This window comes from Schizophyllum commune (genome assembly GCF_000143185.2).
Source record: "Schizophyllum commune H4-8 unplaced genomic scaffold SCHCOscaffold_2, whole genome shotgun sequence".
In the NCBI taxonomy this organism is placed as follows: domain Eukaryota; kingdom Fungi; phylum Basidiomycota; class Agaricomycetes; order Agaricales; family Schizophyllaceae; genus Schizophyllum; species Schizophyllum commune.
Window position 1 is genome coordinate 2,134,534 of NW_026089539.1, and position 26,248 is coordinate 2,160,781.

General features: G+C 55.4%; 12 protein-coding genes across 12 annotated transcripts; 5 read left to right on the forward strand and 7 right to left on the reverse strand.

Moving 5' to 3' along the window:
- Positions 1 to 125: 125 nt before the first annotated feature.
- On the forward strand, positions 126 to 2,607 carry SCHCODRAFT_02611389 (uncharacterized protein). The gene is given in 17 exon segments (XM_050344471.1): positions 126 to 314; positions 364 to 395; positions 448 to 487; positions 539 to 645; positions 695 to 708; positions 759 to 803; positions 815 to 816; positions 919 to 968; positions 1,025 to 1,040; positions 1,095 to 1,149; positions 1,202 to 1,292; positions 1,345 to 1,371; positions 1,425 to 1,538; positions 1,593 to 1,660; positions 1,713 to 1,753; positions 1,805 to 1,960; positions 2,011 to 2,607. 17 exon segments carry the CDS (start codon positions 236 to 238, stop codon positions 2,349 to 2,351), a joined length of 1,278 nt encoding a protein of 425 aa, XP_050202270.1. The 5' UTR covers positions 126 to 235; the 3' UTR covers positions 2,352 to 2,607.
- Positions 2,479 to 3,854, reverse strand: SCHCODRAFT_02611391 (NAD(P)-binding protein). The gene is made up of 4 exons (XM_050344472.1): positions 3,617 to 3,854; positions 2,991 to 3,564; positions 2,864 to 2,936; positions 2,479 to 2,813 (listed from the first exon to the last, which is right to left on the reverse strand). Exons 1-4 carry the CDS (start codon positions 3,664 to 3,666, stop codon positions 2,572 to 2,574), a joined length of 939 nt encoding a protein of 312 aa, XP_050202271.1. The 5' UTR covers positions 3,667 to 3,854; the 3' UTR covers positions 2,479 to 2,571.
- A 140-nt stretch (positions 3,855 to 3,994) lies between these two features.
- On the reverse strand, positions 3,995 to 5,504 carry SCHCODRAFT_02611392 (uncharacterized protein). Its single transcript, XM_003037269.2, has 5 exons — positions 5,213 to 5,504; positions 4,772 to 5,163; positions 4,535 to 4,718; positions 4,368 to 4,484; positions 3,995 to 4,314 (listed from the first exon to the last, which is right to left on the reverse strand). The coding sequence occupies exons 1-5, from the start codon at positions 5,474 to 5,476 to the stop codon at positions 4,309 to 4,311; spliced, it is 963 nt and encodes a 320-aa protein (XP_003037315.2). The 5' UTR covers positions 5,477 to 5,504; the 3' UTR covers positions 3,995 to 4,308.
- Positions 5,505 to 5,611: 107 nt separating this feature from the next.
- Positions 5,612 to 7,574, reverse strand: SCHCODRAFT_02529524 (Gcd10p-domain-containing protein; the record flags this gene model as incomplete). The annotated part of the gene is made up of 9 exons (XM_003037268.2): positions 5,612 to 6,164; positions 6,222 to 6,324; positions 6,376 to 6,511; positions 6,559 to 6,699; positions 6,749 to 6,957; positions 7,005 to 7,096; positions 7,147 to 7,250; positions 7,300 to 7,427; positions 7,477 to 7,574. The coding sequence occupies 9 exons, from the start codon at positions 7,572 to 7,574 to the stop codon at positions 5,712 to 5,714; spliced, it is 1,464 nt and encodes a 487-aa protein (XP_003037314.1). The 3' UTR covers positions 5,612 to 5,711.
- A 110-nt stretch (positions 7,575 to 7,684) lies between these two features.
- SCHCODRAFT_02611397 (uncharacterized protein) lies at positions 7,685 to 11,927 on the reverse strand. Its single transcript, XM_050344473.1, has 24 exons — positions 11,792 to 11,927; positions 11,717 to 11,742; positions 11,602 to 11,662; positions 11,525 to 11,539; positions 11,284 to 11,471; positions 11,086 to 11,236; positions 10,786 to 11,037; positions 10,659 to 10,732; positions 10,527 to 10,609; positions 10,277 to 10,474; positions 10,016 to 10,227; positions 9,863 to 9,967; positions 9,792 to 9,808; positions 9,620 to 9,741; positions 9,554 to 9,573; positions 9,444 to 9,502; positions 9,296 to 9,395; positions 9,016 to 9,247; positions 8,945 to 8,962; positions 8,813 to 8,895; positions 8,689 to 8,761; positions 8,618 to 8,637; positions 8,497 to 8,570; positions 7,685 to 8,446 (listed from the first exon to the last, which is right to left on the reverse strand). The coding sequence occupies exons 1-24, from the start codon at positions 11,874 to 11,876 to the stop codon at positions 7,901 to 7,903; spliced, it is 2,814 nt and encodes a 937-aa protein (XP_050202272.1). The 5' UTR covers positions 11,877 to 11,927; the 3' UTR covers positions 7,685 to 7,900.
- Positions 11,928 to 13,501: 1,574 nt separating this feature from the next.
- SCHCODRAFT_02611402 (TIP49-domain-containing protein) lies at positions 13,502 to 15,435 on the reverse strand. Its single transcript, XM_003037266.2, has 8 exons — positions 15,410 to 15,435; positions 15,299 to 15,359; positions 15,043 to 15,240; positions 14,802 to 14,995; positions 14,549 to 14,749; positions 14,279 to 14,497; positions 13,992 to 14,230; positions 13,502 to 13,938 (listed from the first exon to the last, which is right to left on the reverse strand). The coding sequence occupies exons 1-8, from the start codon at positions 15,410 to 15,412 to the stop codon at positions 13,668 to 13,670; spliced, it is 1,386 nt and encodes a 461-aa protein (XP_003037312.1). The 5' UTR covers positions 15,413 to 15,435; the 3' UTR covers positions 13,502 to 13,667.
- A 95-nt stretch (positions 15,436 to 15,530) lies between these two features.
- On the forward strand, positions 15,531 to 16,777 carry SCHCODRAFT_02663129 (ribosomal protein L2; the record flags this gene model as incomplete). Its single annotated transcript, XM_050346523.1, has 2 exons — positions 15,531 to 16,540; positions 16,594 to 16,777. 2 exons carry the CDS (start codon positions 15,531 to 15,533, stop codon positions 16,775 to 16,777), a joined length of 1,194 nt encoding a protein of 397 aa, XP_050202273.1.
- Positions 16,778 to 17,052: 275 nt separating this feature from the next.
- SCHCODRAFT_02611410 (S-adenosyl-L-methionine-dependent methyltransferase) lies at positions 17,053 to 18,338 on the forward strand. Its single transcript, XM_003038610.2, has one exon. The coding sequence runs from the start codon at positions 17,165 to 17,167 to the stop codon at positions 18,326 to 18,328; it is 1,164 nt and encodes a 387-aa protein (XP_003038656.1). The 5' UTR covers positions 17,053 to 17,164; the 3' UTR covers positions 18,329 to 18,338.
- A 192-nt stretch (positions 18,339 to 18,530) lies between these two features.
- On the reverse strand, positions 18,531 to 19,269 carry SCHCODRAFT_02611411 (thioredoxin). Its single transcript, XM_003037265.2, has 4 exons — positions 19,183 to 19,269; positions 18,953 to 19,129; positions 18,829 to 18,903; positions 18,531 to 18,781 (listed from the first exon to the last, which is right to left on the reverse strand). The coding sequence occupies exons 1-4, from the start codon at positions 19,222 to 19,224 to the stop codon at positions 18,752 to 18,754; spliced, it is 324 nt and encodes a 107-aa protein (XP_003037311.1). The 5' UTR covers positions 19,225 to 19,269; the 3' UTR covers positions 18,531 to 18,751.
- A 137-nt stretch (positions 19,270 to 19,406) lies between these two features.
- SCHCODRAFT_02611415 (Nop10p-domain-containing protein) lies at positions 19,407 to 20,134 on the forward strand. The gene is made up of 3 exons (XM_003038609.2): positions 19,407 to 19,485; positions 19,535 to 19,577; positions 19,636 to 20,134. The coding sequence occupies exons 1-3, from the start codon at positions 19,432 to 19,434 to the stop codon at positions 19,731 to 19,733; spliced, it is 195 nt and encodes a 64-aa protein (XP_003038655.1). The 5' UTR covers positions 19,407 to 19,431; the 3' UTR covers positions 19,734 to 20,134.
- A 209-nt stretch (positions 20,135 to 20,343) lies between these two features.
- On the forward strand, positions 20,344 to 21,987 carry SCHCODRAFT_02611418 (CRAL/TRIO domain-containing protein). Its single transcript, XM_003038608.2, has 10 exons — positions 20,344 to 20,533; positions 20,582 to 20,802; positions 20,852 to 20,959; positions 21,009 to 21,117; positions 21,164 to 21,203; positions 21,254 to 21,342; positions 21,392 to 21,507; positions 21,558 to 21,580; positions 21,628 to 21,712; positions 21,769 to 21,987. The coding sequence occupies exons 1-10, from the start codon at positions 20,408 to 20,410 to the stop codon at positions 21,851 to 21,853; spliced, it is 1,002 nt and encodes a 333-aa protein (XP_003038654.1). The 5' UTR covers positions 20,344 to 20,407; the 3' UTR covers positions 21,854 to 21,987.
- A 352-nt stretch (positions 21,988 to 22,339) lies between these two features.
- SCHCODRAFT_02596801 (uncharacterized protein) lies at positions 22,340 to 26,003 on the reverse strand (the record flags this gene model as incomplete). Its single annotated transcript, XM_050344024.1, has 4 exons — positions 22,340 to 22,443; positions 22,527 to 23,052; positions 23,107 to 24,440; positions 24,791 to 26,003. 4 exons carry the CDS (start codon positions 26,001 to 26,003, stop codon positions 22,340 to 22,342), a joined length of 3,177 nt encoding a protein of 1,058 aa, XP_050202274.1.
- Between the last annotated feature and the right edge of the window lie 245 nt (positions 26,004 to 26,248).

Below are 26,248 nucleotides of genomic sequence, written 5' to 3' on the forward strand. Positions count from 1 at the left end.
TCACTGGCGGAGATTGAACTTACTATATATAGCACCGCTCCGGCGCTTCGCACGCTGCGCCAATTGACGATAACATGCTCACGGTAGCCGACAGAACGGCTTGTTTCCTTCTGTCATCTTCCCTCCTTCTTAGCGACCTCCCTCGAACCGCAGGGTCTCCGCCGAATCCTTCGCGCTCAGAAGGCCCCGTCTCTCTTTCTCCCGATACTGTCCTTACTTCCCTCTACTTGGTATCATGACGCTCAGGGCACGTTCAATTTTTGTGGCCGCCGCGCTGGCCAGTGTGACAAAGGCATACTTCCTCATGGGTTCCGGCGAGTGCTTTCATTCATGATTCATGAAGTCGCCACTGACAGACTGCAGATTTCCTTCTGGAGTCGGAACGCATCGACCCCGTAAATTGCATCGAATATTGTTCTCCACTGGTATTCATGTTAAACTGCTCAGATCGTCAACAAAGATGAAGTGTCTCCGCATGCGCACCGCGGTGGGTAGCCCAGCGGAATTTCCATTCCCTTTTTTTCTGAACGGAATTCAGTCCTCGGTGGCAGCAATTTCGGAATGAACACGAACACGAGCTATCTGCGAGAGAGCGAGTGCACTTCGGTGCCTATCGACGAGGACAAATCTGCGTATTGGACGGCTGTATGTACATTCGTCTTCTTCTCTTGACTCTCTGCTGATTGGCTCATAGAACCTTTGGTTCCAGTGAGTTTGCGCCTTGAGTTCATTCGTGAAGACGCGCTGATCCGTCTCAGTTGGGCCAACGGATCCATGTCCAGTGTGTCCGGCGGTAATGTCATGTGCGTGTCAACTCGATATCTGCTTTCTTTCGCTTGTTCTGAGCTTTTCTTGATCTTCACACAGCTGTGAGTCAAGTAATTCGTCCGCCAACGCGCTCTCATCGCGATGCTGTAGATTATCTGTTCTCGGACGAATCAGGAAAAACGACGGCGTTCCCGGACGGTGTAAGTTGTGACGATAGGCTACGTCCTCCCGCACATGAGCTGACACATCGACATAGTTCCAGATGATCTCTGGTGCGGTTCAAATCACCAAAAAATCTTATCCTACTAACAGTGTTGCGCTCGCAGGCAATCCTTCTTTGCGTACCTTCGACGAAAACAGCGTCGCTCAGAAGGCTATCACGTACGCACATGCTCATCATCTGCAAAGGTCGCGTACTCAGCCCCTTCTACAGCTACCTTTGCCTTGATTTCGATACCGGAGAAACTACCAAGACCTACGACTTCCCAACCACCAAGTGCAAGTCGGGTTTCCGATCGCAGATCGTAAGCGTCATCCTATGGACGGCGGACTGGGCAGTACTTACTAAATCCTCAGAATTTCCCCATGTGCTGGAATGGCGTGGTCGGTGCACAAGAATGTCGGTACACTGATCAGTACTGAGTTCGGCACTATAGGACGCGGACTCAGAGGATCATCAATCGCACGTAGCATTCGCTCCAGATGGACCAGACGGTGGCTCGTGCACAGACTCCGAATACCCCGTCACGCTGCCTCGCATATTCATGGAGGTTTGTTTCCGACCAATACGTCTACGTGTCCTTGGTCACGAACACGCTCCTCAGGTCTACTGGGATACCACCCCTTTCGACGATTACTGGGACCAAGCGGCCAACACGTCCCAGCCCTTCGTGTCAGTGCCAACAGTCTTCATATTTTCCGAACGACTGCTGACTTGCATTCAGTCTTTCCAACGGCGACTCGACGGGCTACAGCTACCACGCTGGTACGAGTGACTGGGGATCTAGACTCGCATCTTACTCAACTGCGCATTCAGATTACATCTATGGCTGGGACAGCGGCGTCTTGCAGAATGTCGTCGACAACTGCCACTGCGACCCCTCGGGTGGCACTGATTGCTGCGCAAACCAAGGGCTTTTCACGTTAACGAAGGACAAGACCTGCAAGCTCACCAAGCAGGTCGACGAAGACGGTAAGTTACTGCGATCCATTATTGCACCCAAGCCTGACAAAGAAATTCAGCTCTGGGAACCTTGACCGCTCTTCCGGGAAACAACGCCATCGTCGGCTTCGCTGGCAAAGTCGACATGTCAAACGCGAGTGCTACCCCAGCTATCTTAGCTGCATCCGTCGTCACCAGCGGTGCCGCTACCGCTACCGGCGCAGTGATAGTGCCCGCTGCTACCGGCGCCGCCTCCAGTGCCACCGATGCAGATACGTCGGCCGGCAATGTGGACCTGGCGGCTTCGACGTCCTCGGCTGCATCGTCTACCAAGACTTGCTCCAGCATCCGCAAACGCCAGCGCAGCCACAAACGTCACGCCCTACGCCGCGAGCTATCCCAAGGATCTTATGGCCTGTAACGGAAGCTGCTCATGATACGTTCCATATACTCACGACGGTTGCATGTTTTCGCCATAACCAGTCTCTTACTATCCCTGTCATCCGTAGCAGGAAACGGGTGACCAAGCTGCTAGACAGCTGATCTTTCCAGCGCGTGCGCTACGTATCTTTGTATGTTCTTCTTTGAATACACTTGTATTGTTTTGCTTCATTTCCGAATCGTGAACTACTACTCAAGCCTTATGCGAAGCCATCTGCATGCGCATCCTCCAGCAGCTCGCGCACAGTCCTGAACTTGATATCGCGGAAAAACCTACGGCGCTGAGACTCCACCTTATCCCAAGGTAAAGCAGAGGCCCCTGTGTAGTTCCATTCGTCCATGTATGCCTTCCAGAGCGCGCTTGGGTCTTCGTCATTCTTGTGTACTTCGAGTGCGGTCTTGATCTCGTCGATGGAAAGGTAGGAAACGTCAAATTTGCGCTCTGCGGCGCCGGGTAAGCCTGACGAATGGTCATCAACCGAAGTCACTTACTGTAGAATTCCTCCACATCGCGAATGAGTTTGTTCCATGTCGTATTCTCTCCGCAAACGTAGGTGATAGGATCCTATAGGTGTCTTGTGAGCATGTATGATCGCTGTGCGACAGGGGAAATTGGTACCCAGGCAGACGCATCTACAAGCTTGACTGCCGCCCGCGCAACATCCCGCGCGGCAGTCAGCCCTATGGGTTCTTCCCCCGTGCCGGGCACCAAGACCCGCCCTGTCTTGAGGTCCAACGGCCAGACCGGCACGATGGACTTCATGTACGACATCTCGGGCGGCAGGACGTAGTCCATGAACCACCCGTTATTGAGCAGCGTCCATTCAACCTCGCTCTGCGCCTTCAGCACCTCGCGGAATGCGCCGTGCGTGGGGATATAGAAACGCGGCTTGTCCGGGTGAGCGTCGAGGTCCCCGCCGCATTCAGAGGGAACAAAGCGCTTGCAGGTGCGCGAGGTACGGCAGGCGGCGAGGAAGGCCTCGTGAGTCGTGTTGTAAAAGGGCGAGTTGTCGTGGATGAAGGAGAAGAGGACCACTGCGCCGACGTCGTCGAGGATGGTGCGCACCGAATCCGCGCTGTAGTCTGTCAGGCGGACAGTGATGCCCGCACGTTCGGCGAACCAAGGACGATGTCCGCGCGTTAGGACAACGATGTTGTAGTCTTTGGCGCGCTCGAGTTCTTCGACTAGAAACCTGTTTACGAAGATCAGCAAACGACCCAATGTGTATGCAAGGGATGCCCTACTTGGCGACATCTCCTGCTCCTGCAATTGCAACTGTCTTCTTGCTGTCCATGTTTGTTCGCGGTCAGAGAGCCTAATGATGTAGCGCCCCCTGAAGTTGTTGCCCTTTATACCTGGTCGCAGAGACGTGGGCTCTCTGCTCCACCCCTCGGACCGACATGGGTCGCTTCCGTTTCGGCGGGCGTTATTGAGCGACTGGGTGGGGGAAGGAAGGTGTTGAAGAGCGCTGGTGCATCCTGGGCACATTCCAGATGAGCAAAGCGAAGTCGTTAACTCCGAAGAGCCTAGTCGGAGATACGCCCCTCGATGGCACGGCATTTGCCGGCGTCAAGCGTATGTCGATGAGGCTTGTACCATTTTATGCCCGGTCTTGTTCATCCCTAAAGCTGATTTCGACGGAGGAGGCAACAGACGAATAGACTCTGTTCAGCAGCAAGACACCCTGCCTCCACGAGGTGACTGCTTCAGGGCTTGAAGACAGCAATGACACTTGATAATGAAGTTCGATGCAGCGAATGTACGATGGCGGTGAGCACAGGAAGACACTACCCGGTAGGGGCGTAGACTACGACTAAAGGAAGATAGAGGGGCCTCATGAGGTATTCTCCAGATCCGTGAAGCATTAGAGGGGTATACATGAAGCGCAGTCGTCCGTAAGAGGGCCAAACAGAGCGCGCGAAAGGCCCGTTCATGCTCATATCTAGAAGGGAGATCATCAATGACCGGGCGAACAGTGTCGGGAAGACCACTGACCAAGCTCAGTTCCAACGTCCAGACGCGTCGGGCCCATAACTTGACGATGTTCGGAGGCGCCTTCTCGTTTGAGGAGTCTCTCAAGTCCACCTCTAGGCCGTCCCACCAACATTTACGCTATATCGAAGGTCAGATCACGAACATTAATGAGAGTGAAAAGGCCTCACAGCGGGCTTGCGCCAGAAAAGCAACAGCTTCTGCGCTGTTATCATCTGCTGGTAGTCGATATCGGCGGGCTTGTCCTCGTGATGTTTGATACCCGTCTGGAGCAAGACGAGGGCAACGGATGATATGCAGCAGCGAGAGGGCTCGAGGGCGCGGAAGCCCCACTCGTCGTTTCTGTCAAAACCACTGCACGCGCGAATATTGGTTAATCGCCTCAATCATGAAAGAACATGACTGACCTCATGCAAAGCATGTCGATGAGATGCTGCTCCGCAACATTGTTCTCCTTGTTGACGTTGCGCTGTAATGCAGTGAAAATCTTACGCTTGTCGATTAGGTGTTCGCCGCATTTGCGCTTGATGTTGAGGAGCGCCTCGTTGGCCAGACCGTTCGCGTCAGTCGCAGCGCCAACGTCCTTCGGGGGAATGGAGAAGTACTCAAGCTCTTCTCGCAGTACGATGATGGCTTGCTTGGATAGCAGAGGGTTCTGGCCACTGAAGTCGGAGGTGGGGGATCCTTCCAAAAGATGTTGTTGCGCAGCGAGAAGGCCTGGCTGATCGCCCACACCATAGAACTGCTCTGCAGCATTCCTGAAGAAGTTGAGGACATACTGGAAGCAATCTGGGTCGAACTGACAATCTTCAGAGCGATGAGCGAGGAGGTTGAAATATATAACGCACGTCGACGGGGTATACATCCTCCTCGTCCTCGCCCTCTTGCCCGTCGGCGAGAGCAACACTTTGTCGACTGAGAACCAGCCCATTAGGGAAGAGGCCGAGCAGCACCGACTCGGGCAAGCTCATAATCGTCTCTCGCTCGACCTCGAAGCGACGACCGCGCAGGTCGAGGAACAGACGCGTCAGGAGCGACGGCTGTTGCAGTCCGGCAGTAGGAGAGGGCGCATTCTGCGAGACCTGCGTGATTGGGGATGAGCTGGTCGCCATCGCCTCACAGGCCTGAAGGTACAGAGAGACAATAGGCGTGATGAGTCTGCGCCTCATTCCTCGCCAGGTCTCCGTGGGAACAATTATCCTTTTTGGTTCTTCTCAAGTGTGGCGCAACGAGCCGCTCTTTCCACCCCTGATTGTATGCATAGTTATCGACAGCCTTGTGGTTTGCCTGTACTCTAGTATTGCACAGATATGGCGAGATTTCCAATGCGAGCGTATGATACGAATGCTATAATGTATGACTGGAGTCTGCCATGGTTGAATCCGCGTCTTCTGCCTTCACCTCCGCCTCCTTTGTATTTCGTTCAGGCAGCGTAGTTTGCGATGTAGGTGCTGGTGTCGAGGTCGAGGGATATGTACCCCTGCCTTCTTCTACTGAAGGCCCTGGCGTTGTAGACGCCGATACCGAGGGATCCTCCCTTATCACGCCTACTCGAGGGCGTGCGGGTTCATCCGTCCGCGCCTTCTTGACCTTGCGCTGTCGCAGTACAACAGCGGCGGATGCATTTGGGTCGTCGTACACCTTGAGAGCATGAAAGAAGTAGCCTCCAGTACCGGAGGTGTTCATAGTTGGATGAGTTCGCCCGGGCAACACCTGGTATTGCCGCAACCATGGCTCGACGACGGTGGGCGCAAGGTAGCCAGACCTGCCACGCACGCGAGCGGCTAGGTCGACGATGACCTGAAGGTTGTCGACATTCAGCACAAGCGGCAACAAAGGGAAAAGGGGGCGCCGCACCTGGTGGTACGGGCTGTGGAATACGATAGGTGCCGAACCCGCCAAGTAGGGATACAATTTCTCCAATATGGACCACGGTTCGTAGGCACTTGCAACGATGAGACTGTATGGCTCCTTTAGCAAGAAACCAAACTCCAGCAGCTGAATGACTCACGCATCAAACTCGCCCGTGAAGAGCTCTTCCCGGAGGTTCAACAATCCTTCTCCTGTAGCTTTGCGTTTGTTGAGGCGGGCCTTCTGCCGTTCCGACCGTGCTTCGGCGTCCTCATCCGCATCCGCAGATGCAATCACTTCGATATAAGAAATAGCGCGGCGTGTTGGCAGGGAGAGAGCTCACAAGGCGAGTAATCCTCGTCCGCAGTGGCCCAATTGAGGGAAGATAGCACAGATGTGACGCCAGGTTTGAAGTTCATATTCACAATGACGGGGTAGGCGGGTGGCGAGTCCACATCGCATATAGTGATCAATCGACCCTCCCCTGAAGTACCGTGAATTCGGCTTCATCATCGGTAATATAGCAGGCGCACCTCCCATTCGCTCGAGAATGCCTGCAACGAGCATCCCCGACGCGTCGTCGACTGCGATATAGCGACCTCCAGGTCGCACATTCGCATGCGTAAGGATCTGCGCCAAAGAGTCTGGGCGTAGGTCGCGGATGCGATTTTGGTCCTTGTTGAACCAGTAATTGCATACGTTGAATAAAGTCGGCTCAACAGTGGTGAACGCCTTGGAGAACCTATGTTGTTCATCCGGCAGCGCGAGGGGTGATAAAGGACTGCTTACTTGGCCTCCTTGCGTTTCTTGTACTTCTCCTTCGAGTACTCCGTCTTGAGAGCATAGTTGGCGTGCTGCTCAATCTGCTTCTTGATGATCTCCTACTGACGCTCAGCGCGATGATCGCGAATGCACTGGACAGAGAACGCACAGACGCATGCACGCCAGACTGCCTAAGAGCATGTATCTCTTGTGCAGTCAGAGGCTGTACAAATTGTCCGTCGTTGATGAGTTCATTCGTGGCCTCGGTGTCCTCTGGGGTAATACGATCAGGGACGTGTTGTAAGGAGCACAGTACACGCACCGATCTCTTCGAAGCTCTTCGGAGGTATGACGGTCAATTTCTTCTCCTTAATCTCGTAGGTGAGGCCATACGGCTCGCCCAGCAGCTCATTGGCATGGAAAGACCCGAAGCGACCGAGGGATATGGTCCTGGGGAAACGGTGTGAAGTTAGGCCACTAGAAGACGACACGCTCGTACGTGTTCTGCTCAATCTTAATGCCGCGAATGTCACCGTTGGGAACCCTGAGTAGGACAGTGTTGCCGGACTGGATCGTGGACTCGCGGGTCTCAAGCATCGCCGATCAAGAGTACAATGGACTGTGATGCTGCTGATCGAGAACACAATGGACTTATGCCACGTGCACGCGCCGCAGGCTCTAGAGCCTAAGTTCAGTTGCCTCAAGCACATGCCTAAAAGCGTCTATCATTGGAGAGGCATCGTAGGTACCAAGCTACATGGGAAACAAGAACAGCTGTCTACTAGAATGGCCAACAATGGCTACATTACTCTGGGTTTATACTGTAGAAGGCGATAGTGTACAACATATATGGTTTAAGGATAGGGGAGTCGGACGGAAGACAAGAGAAGCTGAGATGCCTGCACAAAGACCCTAGTCATCGATCATATACCGTACTGGTTTGCGTTGGGAAAGTCGTAACCATAGCCCGAGAACACCTCCGGATTCGTACCGCCCTGCTGGATCCATCCCAACTGAGAGTTGCTGAACTGCTCTCCCCCTGCAGGTCCAGCGGCCACCCCGTTAGGCCGCGCCGACGCAGGCATCTGCTGCAGCTGAGCTGGCTGACCGAAGACGTCGCCCGTGGGTTCTTGCATCCCACGCGGCCACCACTCGTAACCCGGATAGAAGGACGTCGATGGCTCGATCCCGGGTATGTCGAGGCCCAACATGTGCGCCATGATCCTTTGACTAAGGTCGCGCATCCCATTCTGAGGGGAGGGTTCTTGACGAGTGTTTCCGTAGGTGCCGAACGCTTCCCGCTGCAGGTAGTCGGAGTTCTTCTGATCCTCGGGGCCAAACGCGTTCTCGAGGTCACGCTTGCGTTCCGTACCCTCGCCTCGGGTGTGCGGGATGGACACGGCCTTCTCGTATCCAAGCTTGACACCGTCGAGCAGATCCCACGCACGAGACGCACTCGGCCAAACGACCTGCAGCTGACGTGAGAGAATGACACCGTGAGTGTAAAGCTACGACAGACCTGCATCTCGTTCAAAGCCGTCAAACACTGTCGTAGACCGAGAGATGCTTGAAGGTTTGAAGGTCTTACAGTCACTGGTAAATGTGAGCATTTAGATCACATCGCAATGGAAGGTACTGACGCGTCAAGATGTGCATGATGCTGTTGCCAGGGTGAGCAACTCGACAAGACTCGACCACAGAGGTTACTTACCCAGACGCTAGCAAGTAAGCCGTTAGGAAGGGCGACGTTCTCCGTAACGAGTAACGTTCGCGGATGAGGTTAACTGGAAAAAGGGTAAACGAAGGCGCATTTGATGAGCAGGAAGACAGCTTACTGATAGCGCTGACATGACTCGCAGCTCCTTGCGCGAGATCGAAGGCCTTGCCACCGATCGTGGACTGACCATGCTCCGTCACTCTACTCGACGGTTAATGTGTAAAGCGCCAAAGGGATTGGGTTTGCCTACTCTTTCCAGTTCGGAATGCTGTGAGGTATTATCAGTAAAGGCGGAACCATACAACCGGAGATCACACTTACAATGCGCGATGCAATAACAGGACAGCACCCCAATAGCGCACATGCAATATCAGGACATGCGGAGGAGGAATTGGCCGGGTCGAGCTCGCGAGGTCGAACTGAAGATTGTCCGGCATGTCGAGATACCACCGATGGAGAGCGTTCTCCAATTCCTCTAAACACGCGCGCTTAGTCGCACTCGGGGGTTCGCGGACGGGGTATATATCGGTGACGATACTGCCAACGATCAGACCTGGTGTAGATGAGCAGGTGCAAGAACAAGACAGATGCTGAAGCATACAAAGGCGACACTGCGCACGGAAAGCGGCCATGCTTCGCGAGGGCATAGGCGGATAAGACACGTTCAACGGCGGGCTTGGTTGCCAGGGTTGTTCTTCATCCTGTGACATCTGTGAGGATGCGATTGCATATTTTCGAGTTTAACTCACTGAGTCGAGCTCAGGCAGGTGTGTGTCGTGGTCCGAGTCCCTGATCATGATGGGACGGCCTGTACTGACGTTAACATTCACCACGACATTAGACCTATTGCGAGACTAACCCATGTACATCGATGCATATCTGTGATGGTGTAAGCAGAGGCATAGCGATTCAGGTCGGTTCCCACCTGTCTGCGAGCATACAAGTCCACCAGATCTGTCGACGCGTTTGTATCTCTTCCGGGGCGAAGAGCATATGTCCGTGTATCTTCCAAGAACCCGGGTCGCAGTTGAGTCCCAGGTCGATGGCCTGTTCGCGTCAGTAAACCTCCGTAAACCAACCAAGAACAGGGTGCATACCATGCGTATCGCCATCCCTATACGAAGCTTTAGTATAGGCGGCACACTATCACACATGATGAGCAACGCACCAATGTACAGCCAACCGTGCTCCATACTACCGATCCCGAATTCGCGATAACCGAGGAGAAGAAGCGACTGGACCGTTGATGGTTGAGAACGGTGGAAGGTACGTGCTGCTACCTTCGTTAAAATCTGAAACTCGGTACGGTTGGAAGACTCACTGAGTATCTTCAGGGCATCGTCGCAATACTCGCATCCTGCTTCCCACATTTTGCCATTCAGACTCGACGGAGCTGGAGCGTCGTCGCGGAACCGCGCAGTGATGGCGAAGATCGACAGCAAGAGAAGGTTGTTGACCTTTTGCGACGACTCCGGCTTGGGCGTACCAGTCGAATTCTCCGAAGGGCTACCTTTGCTTGAGGCGCCGCTCTTCCTGGTATCAGATGAGCATACACGTCACAAGGAGCGGGATGACGACGTACCGCAAGTTATACTCGGAAAGAAAGCGGTCTTTGTGGATAGTAGGAAAGATAGGGTGGATATAGCTGAAGAACAGCTCCAACAACTCATCTTGTACGTCTTGCGGGGGCATAGTGACTTCAACATCATCTTCTTGTGCACTAGGTGAGGCGACGACTTGATTCTTCGCCTGCGGCCACACGCGAGCCATGGGCAGCTTCCTGTACCTTTATCAGTCTCGTCGCCTACACGTTCAGCACTTCTGAGACGTACCATATGCCCCCCTCTATCCGATCATCCGTGCGATCGTTCCGCCGAAGAAGGTGAAGACCGCTAGTTTTGCCATGAAATCGCACCTGCGACGCATCATCAGCTCCAGAACCTTATCCGTTACAGGCCGCGTACCTCCTGATGCTCGTCCAGCGACAATTCCCCCATCGCTTCCGTGCTCGGTTCGATGTTGTCTCGATCCCTGACGTCTGCAAGACGTCAGAACTCTCTGTAAAGGGGGTGCGGGGAAAGATCTACACACCTGAGTCGAAAGTATACATCTCACTCCAGTTCGGAGGCTGAGGAACGCCGGGAGATACAGGAGAGTCGCCCAATCGTCGCCTTTGTGCCAGCCTAACGCCGGAGCTTTCGAACGGCGAACTCGAGTGATACCCCGGACCACCGCTGGACGATGCCCCGTAGCCTGTCATTGAGGTGCGCGCTGAGATTGCTGCAAGTCGATCTGCGAGCCGGTCCTGCCATTCCTTAGTAGGAACGACAGAGAGGCCGCGATCTGCAAAACCTTAGTAGGTACACGAGGGACAGAGGAAAACTTCAGCACCTTTGCTGGAAGAAACGATTTCGCGGGACACGCGGGACTGCCGTCGAGATCGCGAAGAGTCACGGCTGCCCAGCGTGGATTCATTGCTTCTAAGGATAGAGGAAAAGATGTCCTCCTTCGTTGCACCGTCCGTCTGTCTACCAGAAGGGCCCTGCAGATCGGTGAGTAAGCGGCATTAGGGAGTGTGTAGGGACGCACGTAAGGGCCCATGTCCACTCTGTCGATGATCTCGCGCGCAAGTTCGTCTTGCCGCATTGTCTGTACCAGGTCCTGGACCTTGGGATCCCGACATTGAATGAGCGCGCCAAGGAGTGACTCGACTTGGTGCCATCGCTGTTCGATGGCATGTATGTAGCCCTTCGGGGGGCCCCGTTTGTAACTTGGTCCTATTGAGCCCGATGAGCAACCTTCGCCTGAGAGAGCAAGATAAGTGTCCTACCTAGAAAGGTGCATGCTGATGGGTCAAGGGACTCGAGGTCAGGCGACGGATCAAACGCTGCTTCAAAGATCTCGCACCTGTACCCGCGAGCGCACAACTTTTGCACTGAGCATCCGTAGGGCCCCGTTCGCACTTCGACTACGCAAGCGACAATGAGCGACAGCGTGGGGGCAGGGAGCACAACCAACTCACTTTCGTCTTTCTGCACTGGTCGCAGGCTGCCAGTGGGTTTCAGAGACGCACACGGACCCATTGCACTCCCCGTACCTCTACTTGATCGCTTACGGTTGCCGGTCAGTTGATCCTGACCGGTGTCTTCTTCAGAACCGTCGTCTGTGTCGTGGTAGTTCATGTCGAAAATTTTGGGGTGATGGTGGACGGACAGAAAGAGTGAATAGCTCTCGATGACGACTGGGGCAACTTCCGCGACGAGCGCACGAGCGCACGTGCTCCAATTCTTCTCACATATTCGATCTGTTGACATGTTCCCCTCAATCTCAGACATCTCCATACTATCTCGACCCCGATGGGACACCTTTCAATCTATGCGATCTTCTGAGGACAAACGACGACAAGCCCGCGAGTTCATACGTACCGATGTTGGCATGGCGATCGACCTACGCGCGAGCGAAGCAGGGGACGACTTACGGGGCCAGAGACTCATGCCTTTCCATTCCTCGTTATCTGCTCGTTGAGCACTCGCGCCAGGACTAGTTCTTTCTTCCCTTCCGCCTCGCAAGACCCCTCGGCATCAATCACCTGAGGTTGCGCTAGCGATTGTATCCTCCCAAGCCTATCGGCCTTCAACAACTCACAAGGGACTCCCATGTAAACTACTACCCTTCTTCGAACAATCGATCGCATCGTTCGCATATGACTTGACCGTCAGGCTCGCCAGGCGAAATGTACGAGCTGACGGAAGTCCAGAACGAGGAGAGGAAGATCCCTGGGTCTTCGCAGCGATCTCGTTGTGATGCATACGCCCGCTGTTCAGTTTCCTGGCGCCGTGACCGTTGTCATGTGCCGCACTGCCGATTTCGCCGTTCTTGCCAGAGCACACTGTACGTCGCCTCTTGACCTAGTCGTGGAGGACGCTGCTCAGATGCTAAGGCCTGGTCACTTCCTGCGACTGCACTCGCTACACTATCCACGTTTGCTATACCTACTTGTCCTGGCCTAGTGCTCGAACACTGTTGGCAACCCATTTACGCTTCTGATTTCGTTGACTCGCGCGTGCCTAAGCCCTGCCGCAATGCAATCCACATCGTGATCGCTACGTCTGTCGACGCTTGTCACCAACGCACTGCGGCTACTTTTCGGTGGTGGCAACTCGTCCTGTCACATACCGGATGGACCGCATAAGGGCGCAATAGAGCGTATTAGTTTCGATAATTATCAGAGAATTCCTCAACGAAAGCACAAATGAAAAATCATCAAAAAGCGTACTTCAAGTGAAAGATCGAGACGACAAAATGTAAAGAGGCAGAGGGTTCTCAAATCGATGAGCCTCCCGCGGCATTCTACGCCAACGCGCATTCCAGGATCCTGCTGATTATATCCCTCATGCGTGCACTCCTGCACAATCTCCTTCGAACGTCCTATACACATGCCTTGATGTAGGTTAGAACGGCAAGGATATCGAAGAGACCGCCCTTCTCCTGAGCGCGCACGAGGTCATCACATGGGCACGCCAGAGTTCGAATACCATTGATGCTCCTCGGTTTTCGGCCTGCACCACGAAGATATTCATTAGCCTTTTCAAGTTCTGCATTACCCACTGCATGAAGTGGAGCTGCATATTTTAAGTAAAGAACTTGATAATTATGCTAACTAATACGCTCTAATGTCAATCGCAGAGAAAATTGCCGGTGAGGACCAACATCGGATTGCTTGTACTCACGTTCGGAGGCGCTAAAGGAACTTAGGAAGGGCAGCGGCGCACAAGACGAGATACATTATGTAACAGCAGGCAATGTTGTGGCTGGAAGCACTCAGAATGCATTGGCTCATGCATCGCACCAACGAACGCGTTTACAGACGAAGAAAGCTCTTAGTATACAAGAGGACAGTAAAATACACAACATAATGATGATCTCCCTCGTCGAGTACACCACTACTACGACACATGACCGGCAAGCATCGTCTACATGATTTCAGTCGTGTTGTCCCTAGTCTCCTCAAACATCAGCGCGCCCTGCTGATCCTTCAGCCACTGCACGCTTCGTTTCTCGTCCATGAAGTAGTCATAAGCCCTTCGCACGTCCTGTGTATCAACAATCTCTGCTTTGCGCTTGCGCGCCACTACTTGCGCACATGAGATCAGATTGAGTGCGTAACGTAGCGTCGTTTCGATTGCTGTCTGGATGAGGACCTGCAGGGCGTCTTTCGAGAGCTTGACGTCCTCTTCTTGACACCTGGCGCATGCTGCGTTATTCATGGAAGCAGGCGCACGAGCGACGGAACGTACCGAATCTGGATGATTTGTTCAATGTCTTCGTCAGAGTAAGGTTTCGTGCTGACGATGAGCACTCGGTCCAAGAGATCGACCGGGAGTCCATGAGGACTTTGAAACTTAGTACCGCGGATGCGAGCCATTCCACGATTAGAGGCCATGATGACGAGAGGCGACAACTCTTGCTCGAGCGCGCGGTTCAGGAAGGAGAAGCATTCGATATCCAGCATATGTACTTCGTCAATGAAGAGGACCTAGAATTAGATCAGCTCGTCGGCTTGCGGATGGTGAAAGCGGCGAACCCCTGGGACGATCTCAGCCTTGCCTTCTTCCCTCCATTCGGCTACCTTCGTGTCGATCTGCTTGCGCAACTCTGGCTTGATCTCGCCCGTGTCGCCGGCAAAGAGAGCCAGGAAGCCTTGTGTCCTACTGTTGATGACATCGATCTCATGAAGCGACACTGTGTGTACGACCTCGCGGCGCTTTTGTATCTCGCCCTCCGGGCATTGGACGAATTTGGTCTGCATATAAAGGTCAAAGTCAAGGACATTATCAAGTCGAAGATCACTGACATCTGCGCCCATTGCGTCGTAATCCCGAGAGCGTGCGTAGGAGCGACCAATTTTGGAGATTTTGCCGGAGCTTTTGTCTATGCACACGACGTCGCCAGCAAGAACCTTCTCCTTGGAAAGTGCGTCAATCATTTTCGTGCCGAGGTCGTATATGGTCTCCATGTCCGTCGTTTTCATCGTAAGTTTGCCGGTTTTGGTAGCCTGTCAGTCATTGTCAGTGTGCATATACGACGTCGTTGACCAGAAGACGTACTCCAGTAAGACTTCGGTCAATTTGGATGTCGACGACCTCTCCTTCGATAATCTCTGTCTCTTCCTTGATTCTGATGCCAATGCTCCGACGAAAGGCTTGAGTAAGGGCCTCCGTCTTGGACATGGATAGGGAGAAGACCTCGCTCGCAGCGATCATTGTGAACGGAACATCCGAGCCAAGCGTCTGAGCCATGCCTGGTCAAGGTTAAGAAGCTGTATAAGGCTAAAGCATGTATAATCACCTAATGCGATGGCTGTCTTGCCTGTGGAAGGGGGGCCAGCAAAGAGCATGGCGCGACCGGCAATGCGCCCCTCTTGAACCATCTTGAGTATCATGCCGGCTGCCTTGCGGGCTTTGGCCTGTCCAACCATGCCTTGGGCATTCCCCCGAGGTTCCAACCGGTCATCAAGACCGAGACCACGGATATGAGAGTGGGCGCCTAGGAGGAGTGGATGATCTACTGAGTACCCTCGCGCGAACTACGCGTATGTACACACCTATGCGCTCCATTTTGGTAATGTCCCTGAGCTCTGAGGCCCCTGTGTTGATCTGCATGGCCTACGTACACGTCAGTCATGCGCGCACAAAGGGACGACGAGGGAGCTGACCATGGTTGATCGAGGTTGGGGTTCAAGACGCGTGGGCAAACAAGAGATCGGGACGGTGGCCCGCGCGCACCTGCTTTTTCCGCCCGTTCACTTCGACCCGCCGACCTTCAGCACGCGCGTCATGCTACGCACCCCCGCCCAGGGATGCGTACGCGCTTGGAGGCGCTCTCTGCTCTCTGTAGCCTCGGCTAGCCGTGCCTCAGCCCTTCCCTCGAACTCGCAGCGGACGTACGCGAGCGTCCGCAAGGTGGAGAACCAGGTCCAGCAGGCGTTCACGCGCTCCGAAGAGATCTTCAAGCGCTACAAGCCAGTCTCGCCGGGTCTGCGTCATCTCAGACGACCCCTCCATCCACATCTTTGGGAGGGCCGTCCCGTTCGCGCCCTGACCATACCGAAGCGGAAAACCGGTGGTCGCAACATCACAGGCCGCATAACCGTCCGTCACCGTGGTGGTGGTCACAAGCAGCGCATACGCACCATCGACTTCATGCGCACGACCCCGGGTCCTCACGACGTCGTCCGTATCGAATACGACCCCGGCCGCTCAGCCCACATCGCTCTGCTCATGAACCGTGACCCGAACGCGGTGGGCACGCAGAAATGGAGCTATGTCATCGCGACGGAGGGCATGCGCGCTGGAGATGAAGTGCAGAGCTTCCGGAAGGGCATCCCCGAGGGATTCATTCCAGGCTTCGACGAGCTGCGCGCGAAGGAGTTGGAAAAAGCTGCCGCTAACGCGTCGTCCCCTGACGCTTCTGCCGCTGCGGAGTCAAGCGCCGAGACCCTCGCTATGGGTATCCTGCGTACAATGACTCTCCGACCAGGCAACGTCCTCCCTCTCCGCCTCATCCCTCCCGGCACCGTCATCAACAACATCTCCCTCGACCCCAACGGACCCGCACGTCTCGTACGGTCTGCTGGCTCCTGGGGTCAGCTCGTGGCGCACGAGGAGGGCAGTAAGTACGTCCAAGTCAAGCTGCAGAGCGGTGAAGTGCGCAAAATCCTGCGCGAGTGCTCCGCAACCATCGGCAAGGTCAGCAATGCCGTATGGAAGAACAGGCAGATCGGCAAAGCTGGTCGTGCCCGCTGGCTCGGTCTGCGCCCGGAAGTGCGTGGCGTAGCTATGAATGCGTACGTGACATTATTGCCCCAAACGCTTCAAAATTCACTTATACTTCACGCAGTTGCGACCATCCTCACGGTGGTGGACGTGGAAAGTCGAAGTCTAACAAGCATCCGCGGTCTATCTGGGGCTGGGGCACGAAGGGTACCCGAACCAGGAAGCCTGGTCCCAAGGGTCCGAAGAACAGCAACAAGCTGGTCGTTCGTGAGAGGCCCCGGGGTGTCGACCTTCGTTCGACGAACTAGACGACTGTCAATGCATATACTCCTGCTCATGTTCCTTTCGCTCCATCCGAGTCTGACTACGGTACGGTATGCTTCAAGGTAATTGACCATGTCTCAAGATCTACTCCTTATGATTGTAAGTATTTGTCCAGTGGGTGCAGTGAGCTTTACCTTCCCTCCCCGCATGGCCCGACACCCTCAGGGATCGCACTTGTTCTGATCGGTCCCCGGATGATCCGGCCCGCGATCGGGTTTTGGGCAGGAAGCGGGGAGGCGGGTTTCGCTCTTTCCGCTCTCCCATCTTCTGCAGCGCCATGCCGGTTCTTGTGCAGTGACGACGGGCGTATACCCGTCGTCTCATCCTGCTTAGAAAAACTAGACTATAGAGAATACTCGTAGACCAACCCGATGTCTTCGACGCACGTCCTCGACTCTACCCCGCCTTCGACTTTCCTTCCGCCGCTCGCGCGTCTGCGTGCAACCTCGACGGAAGACATAGCCTCGGCTCTCGAGCACATCCGGCAGCTCTACTGGCCAGAGACATGCTGCAAAGCTCCTCTTCCGCCTCACTTCACGATCCCCGTTCGCCATATCTCCACGTTGATACACGACACGACCGTGCCCGATTCCGGTTACGCATCCGGCAATGAGGATGAAGGTCGATTGGAGGACGAAGTGCTGCTCGACGAGGACGACGATGCTCTCGAGGCACTGCGGGCCGATACTTTCGAGCGCTCGTTCGTGCTCAGGTGGCTGACGGGCCTAATCGCACGTGGAGATGCCTGGACGGACACAATAGACGAAGAAGGTCGACTCGAGGCAATAGACGAAGCTTCTTCGATATTGTCGGCATTCACTGGGACGGAAGAGGAGGCCGAGGTTGCCGTGACACGCGAGCTGGCGTTCCGATCCAAGAGTGGTGCTTCGGTCAGCGTCCAGCTCAACGACGCGCCGCTATCTACCAACGACCACACCTCTGTCGGCCTCCAGAGCTGGGCGAGCTCCATCGTCCTAGCCGAGCGTATGTGTACCAGTCCATCGCGCTTTGGTTTGGGAACATCGTCGCGTATACTCGAGCTTGGCGCGGGCACGGGCCTCCTCAGCATCGTTGCGGCGAAGCTGTCGCGGACGTCGACCGTTGTTGCCACGGATTACCACCCCGATGTCCTCGCCAATTGCCAGGCGAATATCCGGACGAATGCATCTGGCTCCGCACCCGTTGCCGTGAAGCGGCTGGACTGGCAATACCCGGAATACGATGATGAACTAACCATGCCGTTCGACATCGTGCTGGCGGCGGATGTCATCTATCATCCCGAACATGCTCGCTGGCTCAAGGGCTGCGTCGAGAAGACTATGCGTCCAGGTGGAGTCTTCTGGCTCATGATACCCGTCCGCGCTACCGGTCGGCATGAGGGCATGTACCGTACGGTGGAGGAGGTGTTCGCGCAGGGTGGTCCTGGGCTGGTCGTCCTCGAGGAGGAGCACGTCATGCGGCGGGATGGTGTCGGGCGCGCGGACGAGGTTGGGTACAGACTGTATAGGATAGGATGGGCTGACAATGCACTCTAATACAGAGCTCCCTCAGTCTCCAGGGCTGCTTCTTACCGCGCTGTATACCTGTCAGCACAACACGTCACCGAGATCGTGCCCAGCTCACAGGTTTCAATGTCATCGCAGTCAACTTCAGCATCCGTTACATCGTGCATTGACACCTACTGCCAGTGCGAGATGTATACTTAAAGTGGCTGACATCTCTAAGTTGTGTTAGTTCACAAGCAAACCTGAAGCAACGATGTAATACAGGCATGCGAATTGAACTACAGACCAAAATAAAACACACACCGATGTCATTCTTCGTGAAGGGGAGACATTGACAGCTGGTAGAACGTCGGAGAGTATTCGAGGCTGGTCAACATCCGAAATGCGGCAAAATACAACAATAAAGTAATGGCTATTCATACATTTTCTTCTAGCTGTGTACTGACGGGTAGCTCACGCAGTAACAACCTCCTTGAGGAATTTCTAGGGCAAGGTCAATGAAAGAGTCAGGACTGCATGATGCGACGCACCTCCAGACCGCCCGGGTTAGCACCCACGGTGGAGCCGATCTTCTCGCCATTCTTGAACGCGATGAAGGTGGGCATCTACATGAAATATGAGGGTGTATATACGTTGGCATGCGTTGTCACGTACCGCGCGAACGGCGACTTCCTGCGCGATCTGCTCCTGCGCGTCGACGTCGACCTTGTAGTACTCAATGGAAGAGAACTCCTCCTTCTGGCCGAGCTTCTCGAAGATTGGCGAGATGACCTTGCACGGGCCACACCATGTCGCCCAGAAGTCAATGACAACGACCTTGCCGTTGTTAATCTGCCATCTCGGCATCAGTAGTCTAGTCACTACGTCGCGAGCGATGTGCATACGATCTGCTTGAACTCGTCGTAGGACTCGATGCTCTTGACCATGATGTATGTGTTGCGGAAGTACAGGTAAAGTGGAATGGATCTGCTGGCACAATCGATTGAAGCGGAGACCTTTATATGCCCGCGATGATTGCGCGATTGATGATGTCCCCGCCCGCTTGGTCATCCGCGATCGCTCACGTGCCTCGAGCTCGGAATTTAATTTTCATTTTTCCTTCTTGGGCGACACATTTGCGCCGAACGATCATCATGCATCTCATGTACACGCTGGACGAGGCTGGAAACCGAGTGTATACTCTCAAAGTGCGTAGGGGACTTTCGCTCTCAGACATTTGACTGACAAACTTTGTAGAAGGTCACGGATGCGGGAAGGATTACTAAGTCCGCACACCCTGGTACTTGTCTCGTACTGCAGGTGTGATCTCGTCGTGCTCATTCGTTTTTTTCTGTCAGCGCGCTTCTCTCCTGACGACAAGTTCTCGCGCCACCGTGTCACTATCAAGAAACGCTTCGGTGTACTGCCCACCCAGCTCCCAGCCAAGCCCTTGTAGATGATCAGACCGCCTTCAAGCTCGTAGCTTCAACAAACACCATTCGACATGGTCTTGATTTTTTGGGGACACCATTGCTGCGACGATTCGCCGTACGAGGAACCTACCGCGTCGCTCACGCTTCGCCGATGTGCGCAGCATGTACAATAGGCGCGATCGGATGCCTTCTGCGCTCTGTATCATGTACCAGCTATTGTAGGACGGCTCCAGAATAGACGCGCAGCGGTTCCTGCGCTACCAGACACCTGTACACCTTTCGTGAGGCTTCGCTCAAGAAGTCGACTCAATACCCCCACCGTTCTATAGGCCTTTCTGGTAGATTGGTTGACTTCGAGTTGAGGGGTGTATAGATGAGGTCGATAATTGAGTCCCCCCGTACCCATACCAATACGTTATGTCTCTGGTCGTCGTCTGACCGGGACTGGGATGATAAGTGGACGTCGACTATTGTTCACGCTGACTCCAACAGGCATAAATACCACGTTTTTCATTATGCCCTTCATCGGAGTCAAGCTCGGGCCGAACCGCCGCCAAGAAGCAGGCATTAGTTCACGTGACCGCGTCCAACGTAAGTCCGCGGGAGTCAGCGCGCTTGATTCAGGCGTTCAAATGGCAATGCCTCCCGATTGAAAACCCCTTCCCGTGTCAGAGCGCTTTTCCTCCCGTATATCACCATGGCCGCACCCGCTTTTCCCCAGAAAACGCATAAGGTCCTCACGACTCTGCCTCCGGGGACAGTCATCGCGCCCATACATGAGTACGATGAAGACCAGAGGAAGATGATGAAGGATCTCCGGGAGGTGAGCCCCTCGTTGTTCCTCGCGGTGCTCGTATTGACCCACTGCTAGTACGCCGAGACTCTTCGTCTGCCGGACACTGATTCATATGCGCCATGGGAGCTGCGCTGGCTGAACAAGCCCGACACCATTCCTCGTTACTGCCGTGCTGCGAAGTGGAACTACCAAGACGCACAGAAGCGGCTCAAGAGCACCCTAGAATGGCGACGTGACTTCAAGCCTGATCTTATACCCCCCGATGAAGTCAAGGTTGAGAACGAGACGGGGAAGATGTGTGTACCTTTACTTGCAGCGAATGCACGAGTCGCTGATGAACTAAAGCACGATCAACGGGTTCGACAGGGATGGACGACCCATCATATACATGCGCCCTGGTTATGAGAACACCGAGCGCAGTAATCGTCAGCTCAGGAATCTTGTGTGGTGGCTGTAAATCCAACCGCCTCGCTCCTCGAGTTCTCGACTGACGAGGTGGTAGGGAACGTGGCAAAGACCTTATGCCGCCAGGCCAAGAGTCTCTTGTAATCATCGTCGACTACAAGAGCACCACTATCCGGAATAACCCCTCGGTGTCAATAGCCATCAAGGTAATCATCCCGTCGCGTCGTCCGAAAATGTACTGAAAGACATCAGGTCCTGCACATCCTACAACAGCACTATGTCGAGACGTTAGGCGTGTCTACCCTCCTCACTGGTTCTTGATCCATACTCATCAATGACTAGGTCGCGCCATGGTGGTCAACCTACCCATGCTGCTCAACTTCTTTTACAAGGGTATCTCGCCATTCCTGGATCCCGTCACGCGCGACAAGGTAAGTGTCCCTCGTAGTCTTAACCTTAGCCCTACTTAACGTTGTTCAGATGCGATTTAACCCCAATCTCCTCGACTTTATAGCTCCAGACCAACTAGACGCCCAATTCGGTGGCGAGCATCACTATGAGTTCGATTTTGAAAGCTTTTGGGCGCAAATCGTCGAGTACGTCGCTTTATGCTTTGCGAATCTTGATACGAACTCATGGGTTTCAGGGCTTGTCGTATAGCGCCTGATGGTACGCCTACCTGATGACCATCCCTTCGATAGCTCACGTTCACGCAGGATCGCGCTTACCAGATGATTTGCAACCCTCTACGTTACCCTCTGATACGGTCAAGGATGCCCGAGTTGAGACCACTGCCGTGCCGTCAGTAACATGCCTTCATCTACTGCATCGATTGTCCTTACGCCCACCTTCCGCAGAGCGCCGTCAGAGGCTACGTCTACGGCAGATCTTGTCGAGGATGCAACAATGACTCAACCTGCTCAGGTCGCTGTCTCTGCGTAGCGCGTGCTATTGCCCCACCCTGCGTTGGCAAGCGATTAAGGTGTCTATGTATCTGACTTCAGTATGCCCTGTTGTATCGCCGTCGTATTGTTGTCTTGCACTATCTAAGTCTCTTCTCGTCCATCGCGCACGCATCGCGAGACCAGACGCCGGTCCTGTGCACGCGCCAAGCGGCTTCGCATTTCGTCGCAGGTTTGCCTGGTCACTACTCTGATTCAGCGCAGCGCGAGCCAGCTGTTGGTCCGTTGCAGCGCCAATATGCGGTAAATAGTGTCATTACCCTCCGTTACAAGCATGAAGAAAAAAAAGAGCGAACAATGTGGGTAAAGGTATCCATATGGCTACTGGTACAATGGAAGAGATTACTGAGGTCCAAGCCCGAGATAAAATAGTAAATACGAGTGTTCTGCACAAGGGAGTGTCAACGTTCAATGACTGGGCTTCCAACTCGAAGGAGGTGGAGCCCTGCGTACGCCAGCGCCCGGCCTAGGGTTTGCGGGTTGGCTCGAAGTCCGTTGTCGTTGTTGCTGTTGCTGCTGCAACGAGCGGCTGCTGCCACTCTGCGGTATCGGAGGAGGGGCCGGGAACTGCTGCGAGTCGCGAGCAGCACCGCCGGAGCGACCTACACCGCTGTTCCTGCCCTTCGCTGGTCCAAACGACTCCCCATACACACTCTGGGCGGAGCTGAATCCGCCAACTCCCATGCTCCCCCCGCCGAACTCGCTCTGCGCACTGCCGAAGTACATCGAGCGTGGCGCGCCAGGAAACATCATCCCACCGGCATTCCAGTTCTGCATCATCATACTCGAGCGCATGGAATTCATGCCACCCACCCCCCCGATCACGCTTCCGCCCGACCCGAAGGCCGACGCGTTTGAGCTGCGCTCCCACTCCTCCGCCGCTGCCGCCATGGCCTGCTGCGCCGCCGCCATCTGGTAGGCCTGCTTCGCATACATCATGGCTCGCTGGTGAGCGGCGTACATGGCGGGATCCGAAGGGAGGGGGACCATAAACTGCTGAGGGTTGAGCATCTGACCGTTCTGCCACATGTTCCATGAGCCGCCAGCGGGTGTCGGGAACTGCATCGGCATGTTCATCATCATCGGGTTCATCATACTCATCCGCGGATCGAAGTTCGCCGCCTGAGGTGTCTCCTCGTCCGGCAGAACAGGTCCGCGACCGTTCATGACATTGCCCAGCTACGCGTATTGAAGTCAGACATTGCAGGATCAGCATATACGTCGAAGACGTACCTCAATGGCCGCCTTCGCCTCATTCCTCCTCCTCTCGTTACGACGGAAATCGTCGGTCTGAGTGCTTTGCTGAAGCTCGTTACGATCCTGGATGTCGCTCTCGAAGCTGACGCTGCGCGATTTTTTGTGTTTGCCCTTCGCGGCACCCATGCCCAGACCGCTGACCCCACTGCCCCAACCCTGACTGGGCCGACCGGCGGCTGGAGCAATTCCGCTGCTAACATCGCTGCCGTCCTGAGGTGTCAAGGGAGCGATACCGCTGCTGGAGTCCCCAGTGGAACTCGCGGGACTCTCTGTGCGACTGGAACTAGCGAACGGCTTGCGTGGAGGGAACGCAACGGGCGGAGCACTGGACAGCATCGCCGTCGACGGGTTTAGACTGGTGCTACGCGGGCGCACACGAACAGGACCGCCGTTGGCAGTCTGTTGTTTGCGAGGCAGCGGCATATTCGGTTTCCCCGGCGAGTCCAGGACGATCGGAGAGGGCGTCTCGTGCAAAGTGCTGCTCCGTGGACGTTGCGCGATCTGCGATTGCTCCTGAGCATGTGGTCGCGAGGTGACCCTGAACGCGGGAGGAGGCGTACGACGAGCGATGGGGATGGGGGCTGGCCTTCGCGCGTCGGAATCAGAATCCTTGTCGTCGTCATCGTCGCTCTCCGACGATGAGGTCTCCTCGTCCGAGTCTTCATCCGGTATTACGCGCCTTTTACCTGCCGCGACCCCAAAGGCTCGCGTCGCTCGCGCTGGAGCGGGCTGCGCAATGGGTGCGGCAATCGTATCAAGAGTGGGTGCTGGGACGTCTACGTCTTCACCCTCCTTCGATATAAGCCGTATACCCCCGCCCAGGAGGTTGATTAGATCTGCGTCGAGGTCGCCACCTTGTGCTGCAGCTGGCGACGTAGTAGGCACAGCACCAGATGATCCACGACGAAGATGGTTGGCCGGCGTGATGGTTCCAGTGCTCTCTCGTTTGATCTCCGCTCGCCCGGTGCCATGCTGCCCAGGGTTTCCCGCCGCCACGTCTCCAGCGCGAGGCGAGGACGAGGCGGACGATAGACTTTCTGGAGATGATGAACGAACGGCATCCTGGATGACCATACGGTGCAACCTCTCTGCAAGTGCATCTCTGGGCTTTTCACTGACAGGCGACGACGATGGCGCTGTCTCGGCGGTCGAGCGTCGCATAGGCGACATGCGCTGAAAAGACTCGTTCGGAGGTGGCGGAAGAGGGGCGTCCTTGAGCGGTGTGTGCGAAGGCTTCACAGGGGACGGTGGTGGGGAAACGAACGGAGCAGGAGGCTCGCTGGATGTCACCGGCGTCAGTGGCGAGCGCACTGGTGGTGATCGGGAGACGGCAGGCTTTGTAGACAGAAGTGTCCTTCCTTGGGTGAAGGCATCGTCGGTGTCAGACGTCTTCCGCCCGACCATCGGGGGACGTGACGTGATTTCGTTGATTTCCAAGAGAGGGCGGGGACGTCCTCCGCCGCTTCTAGAGCTAGCGCCCGATGCTGAGCTTGCCGGCCTGCGCGGGGGTACCAGGGCAGCAAGAGGCTCATCATCGGAGGAGTCCGTCTCTGAGTCGTTCGTTCTCAGAGTTCTACGGGTCACGGGCGACGGAGTCGGACGATGAGAAGCTACACACAACATGTGAGTTGACGCCGTCGGGCAGTATAGAGTTACGTACCTCGCGTAGGAGGAGATGATGCCTTCGAGGATATAACGGGCGCAACTGGACTAGGAGATGCTGAACTGCTCTGCTTGCTGTCCGCAGGGCCACGCTGAGTGACTGTACCCCCGCGACGGAGTCCAACATCTTCTCCAGAGGATTCCTCAGACGATGACTCATCAGAGTCCGTCGTAGTCGAGTACGCGGTAGACTTGCGACCAAATGCAGGATTTGAGGGCGAGATCGCTGATCGGTTAACGAATCCCCCGCGCCCTGTCTGCGGTAACGGAAGGGGAGGGCTTCGTGTATGCACCGGGCTGGGAGTGTTCATTGGTCTATGGGTAGGAAGCATGGGTCCCGGGCTTGGGGAGCGCATAGAAGGTATGGGTGACCCGGCTAAACTACGGCGAGCCTGAGCTTCGCGGAAGGCGGCGACCGAGATCCTCTGCGATGAATCGGATGCCCCGCTGTTATTCCTGATGCGCGGACGCACGGGAGGCACCAGAGACGAGGTGGATTGAGTAGGCGAAGGAGAGGGTTGTGCTTGTGATGGCGAGGGGGATGGACCGACGTGCCGGAACGCCTTGAGGTTGAACGCGCCATCTTCGGGAGCGTTGGACGTTTCCGCCTGATGCTCTGGTGGGCGTTTCTGCCGCGTATTGGGCGTCGACTTGGACCAGTGGAACAGGCCATGCTTCTTCGGCGCGGCGGATTGCGACTGTCCGTCAGAGTGCGGTGGGGAGGTGTCGTTGGGTAAGGAGCGTGTGGAGTTCGCGCTGTTCGGGTCTGCGTAGGCAGCGAATATGGCAGAACGGGAGGGCGGGGGCCCCAGCCGCTGAGAGTCAAGCTGGCTTACGTCGGTACCTGCGCTGAAACTCTTGCGGCCGGCGGGTGGGCGTGTCGGTGGGCTTAGCCCGCCATTCGTCGTCGCGAGCGATGTGGTAGAGGTGGAAGCAGCGGTGCTGGACGCTTTTTTTCGCGAGAACGGCAGCTTGAGCTTGCTCGAGGACGCGACAGCGTTCGGGTACACGCTCGACTGGGCAGGGCTTTGCCTGAGGCCGGTCCTGCCATTCGGGCTAGAGGGTAGACCCTTCTCCGCGTGCACGTATTCCAAGGTAGTCGACACGGAGACGAGATCGGCTTCTATGCTGCTGCGGGTCGCAACACGCGCGACCTCATGTCCGCTGTTGGAGGGCGCCTTGGACTTCTTGGAGAATAAGCCGAAAGGCATGGACGACGGTTGGCGAGATGAGCGAGGGAGGGAGTGCGCAAGAGAAGGTCGTGCAGGCCGCCGCAGAGCAGACCAGGCTCGCCAGTTTCGAGACAGATGACGGCGGGTGAATTCAACCACGGCCGTGCGTACAGAATGCACTCTTGGGCCTAGACCAAACAATGCCAATGACCCCCACGTGCGCCTCCTACTTCAACTTGTTCGCCGACCTTCGCCGCCACACGCTTCTAATCGTACCTGTCCCC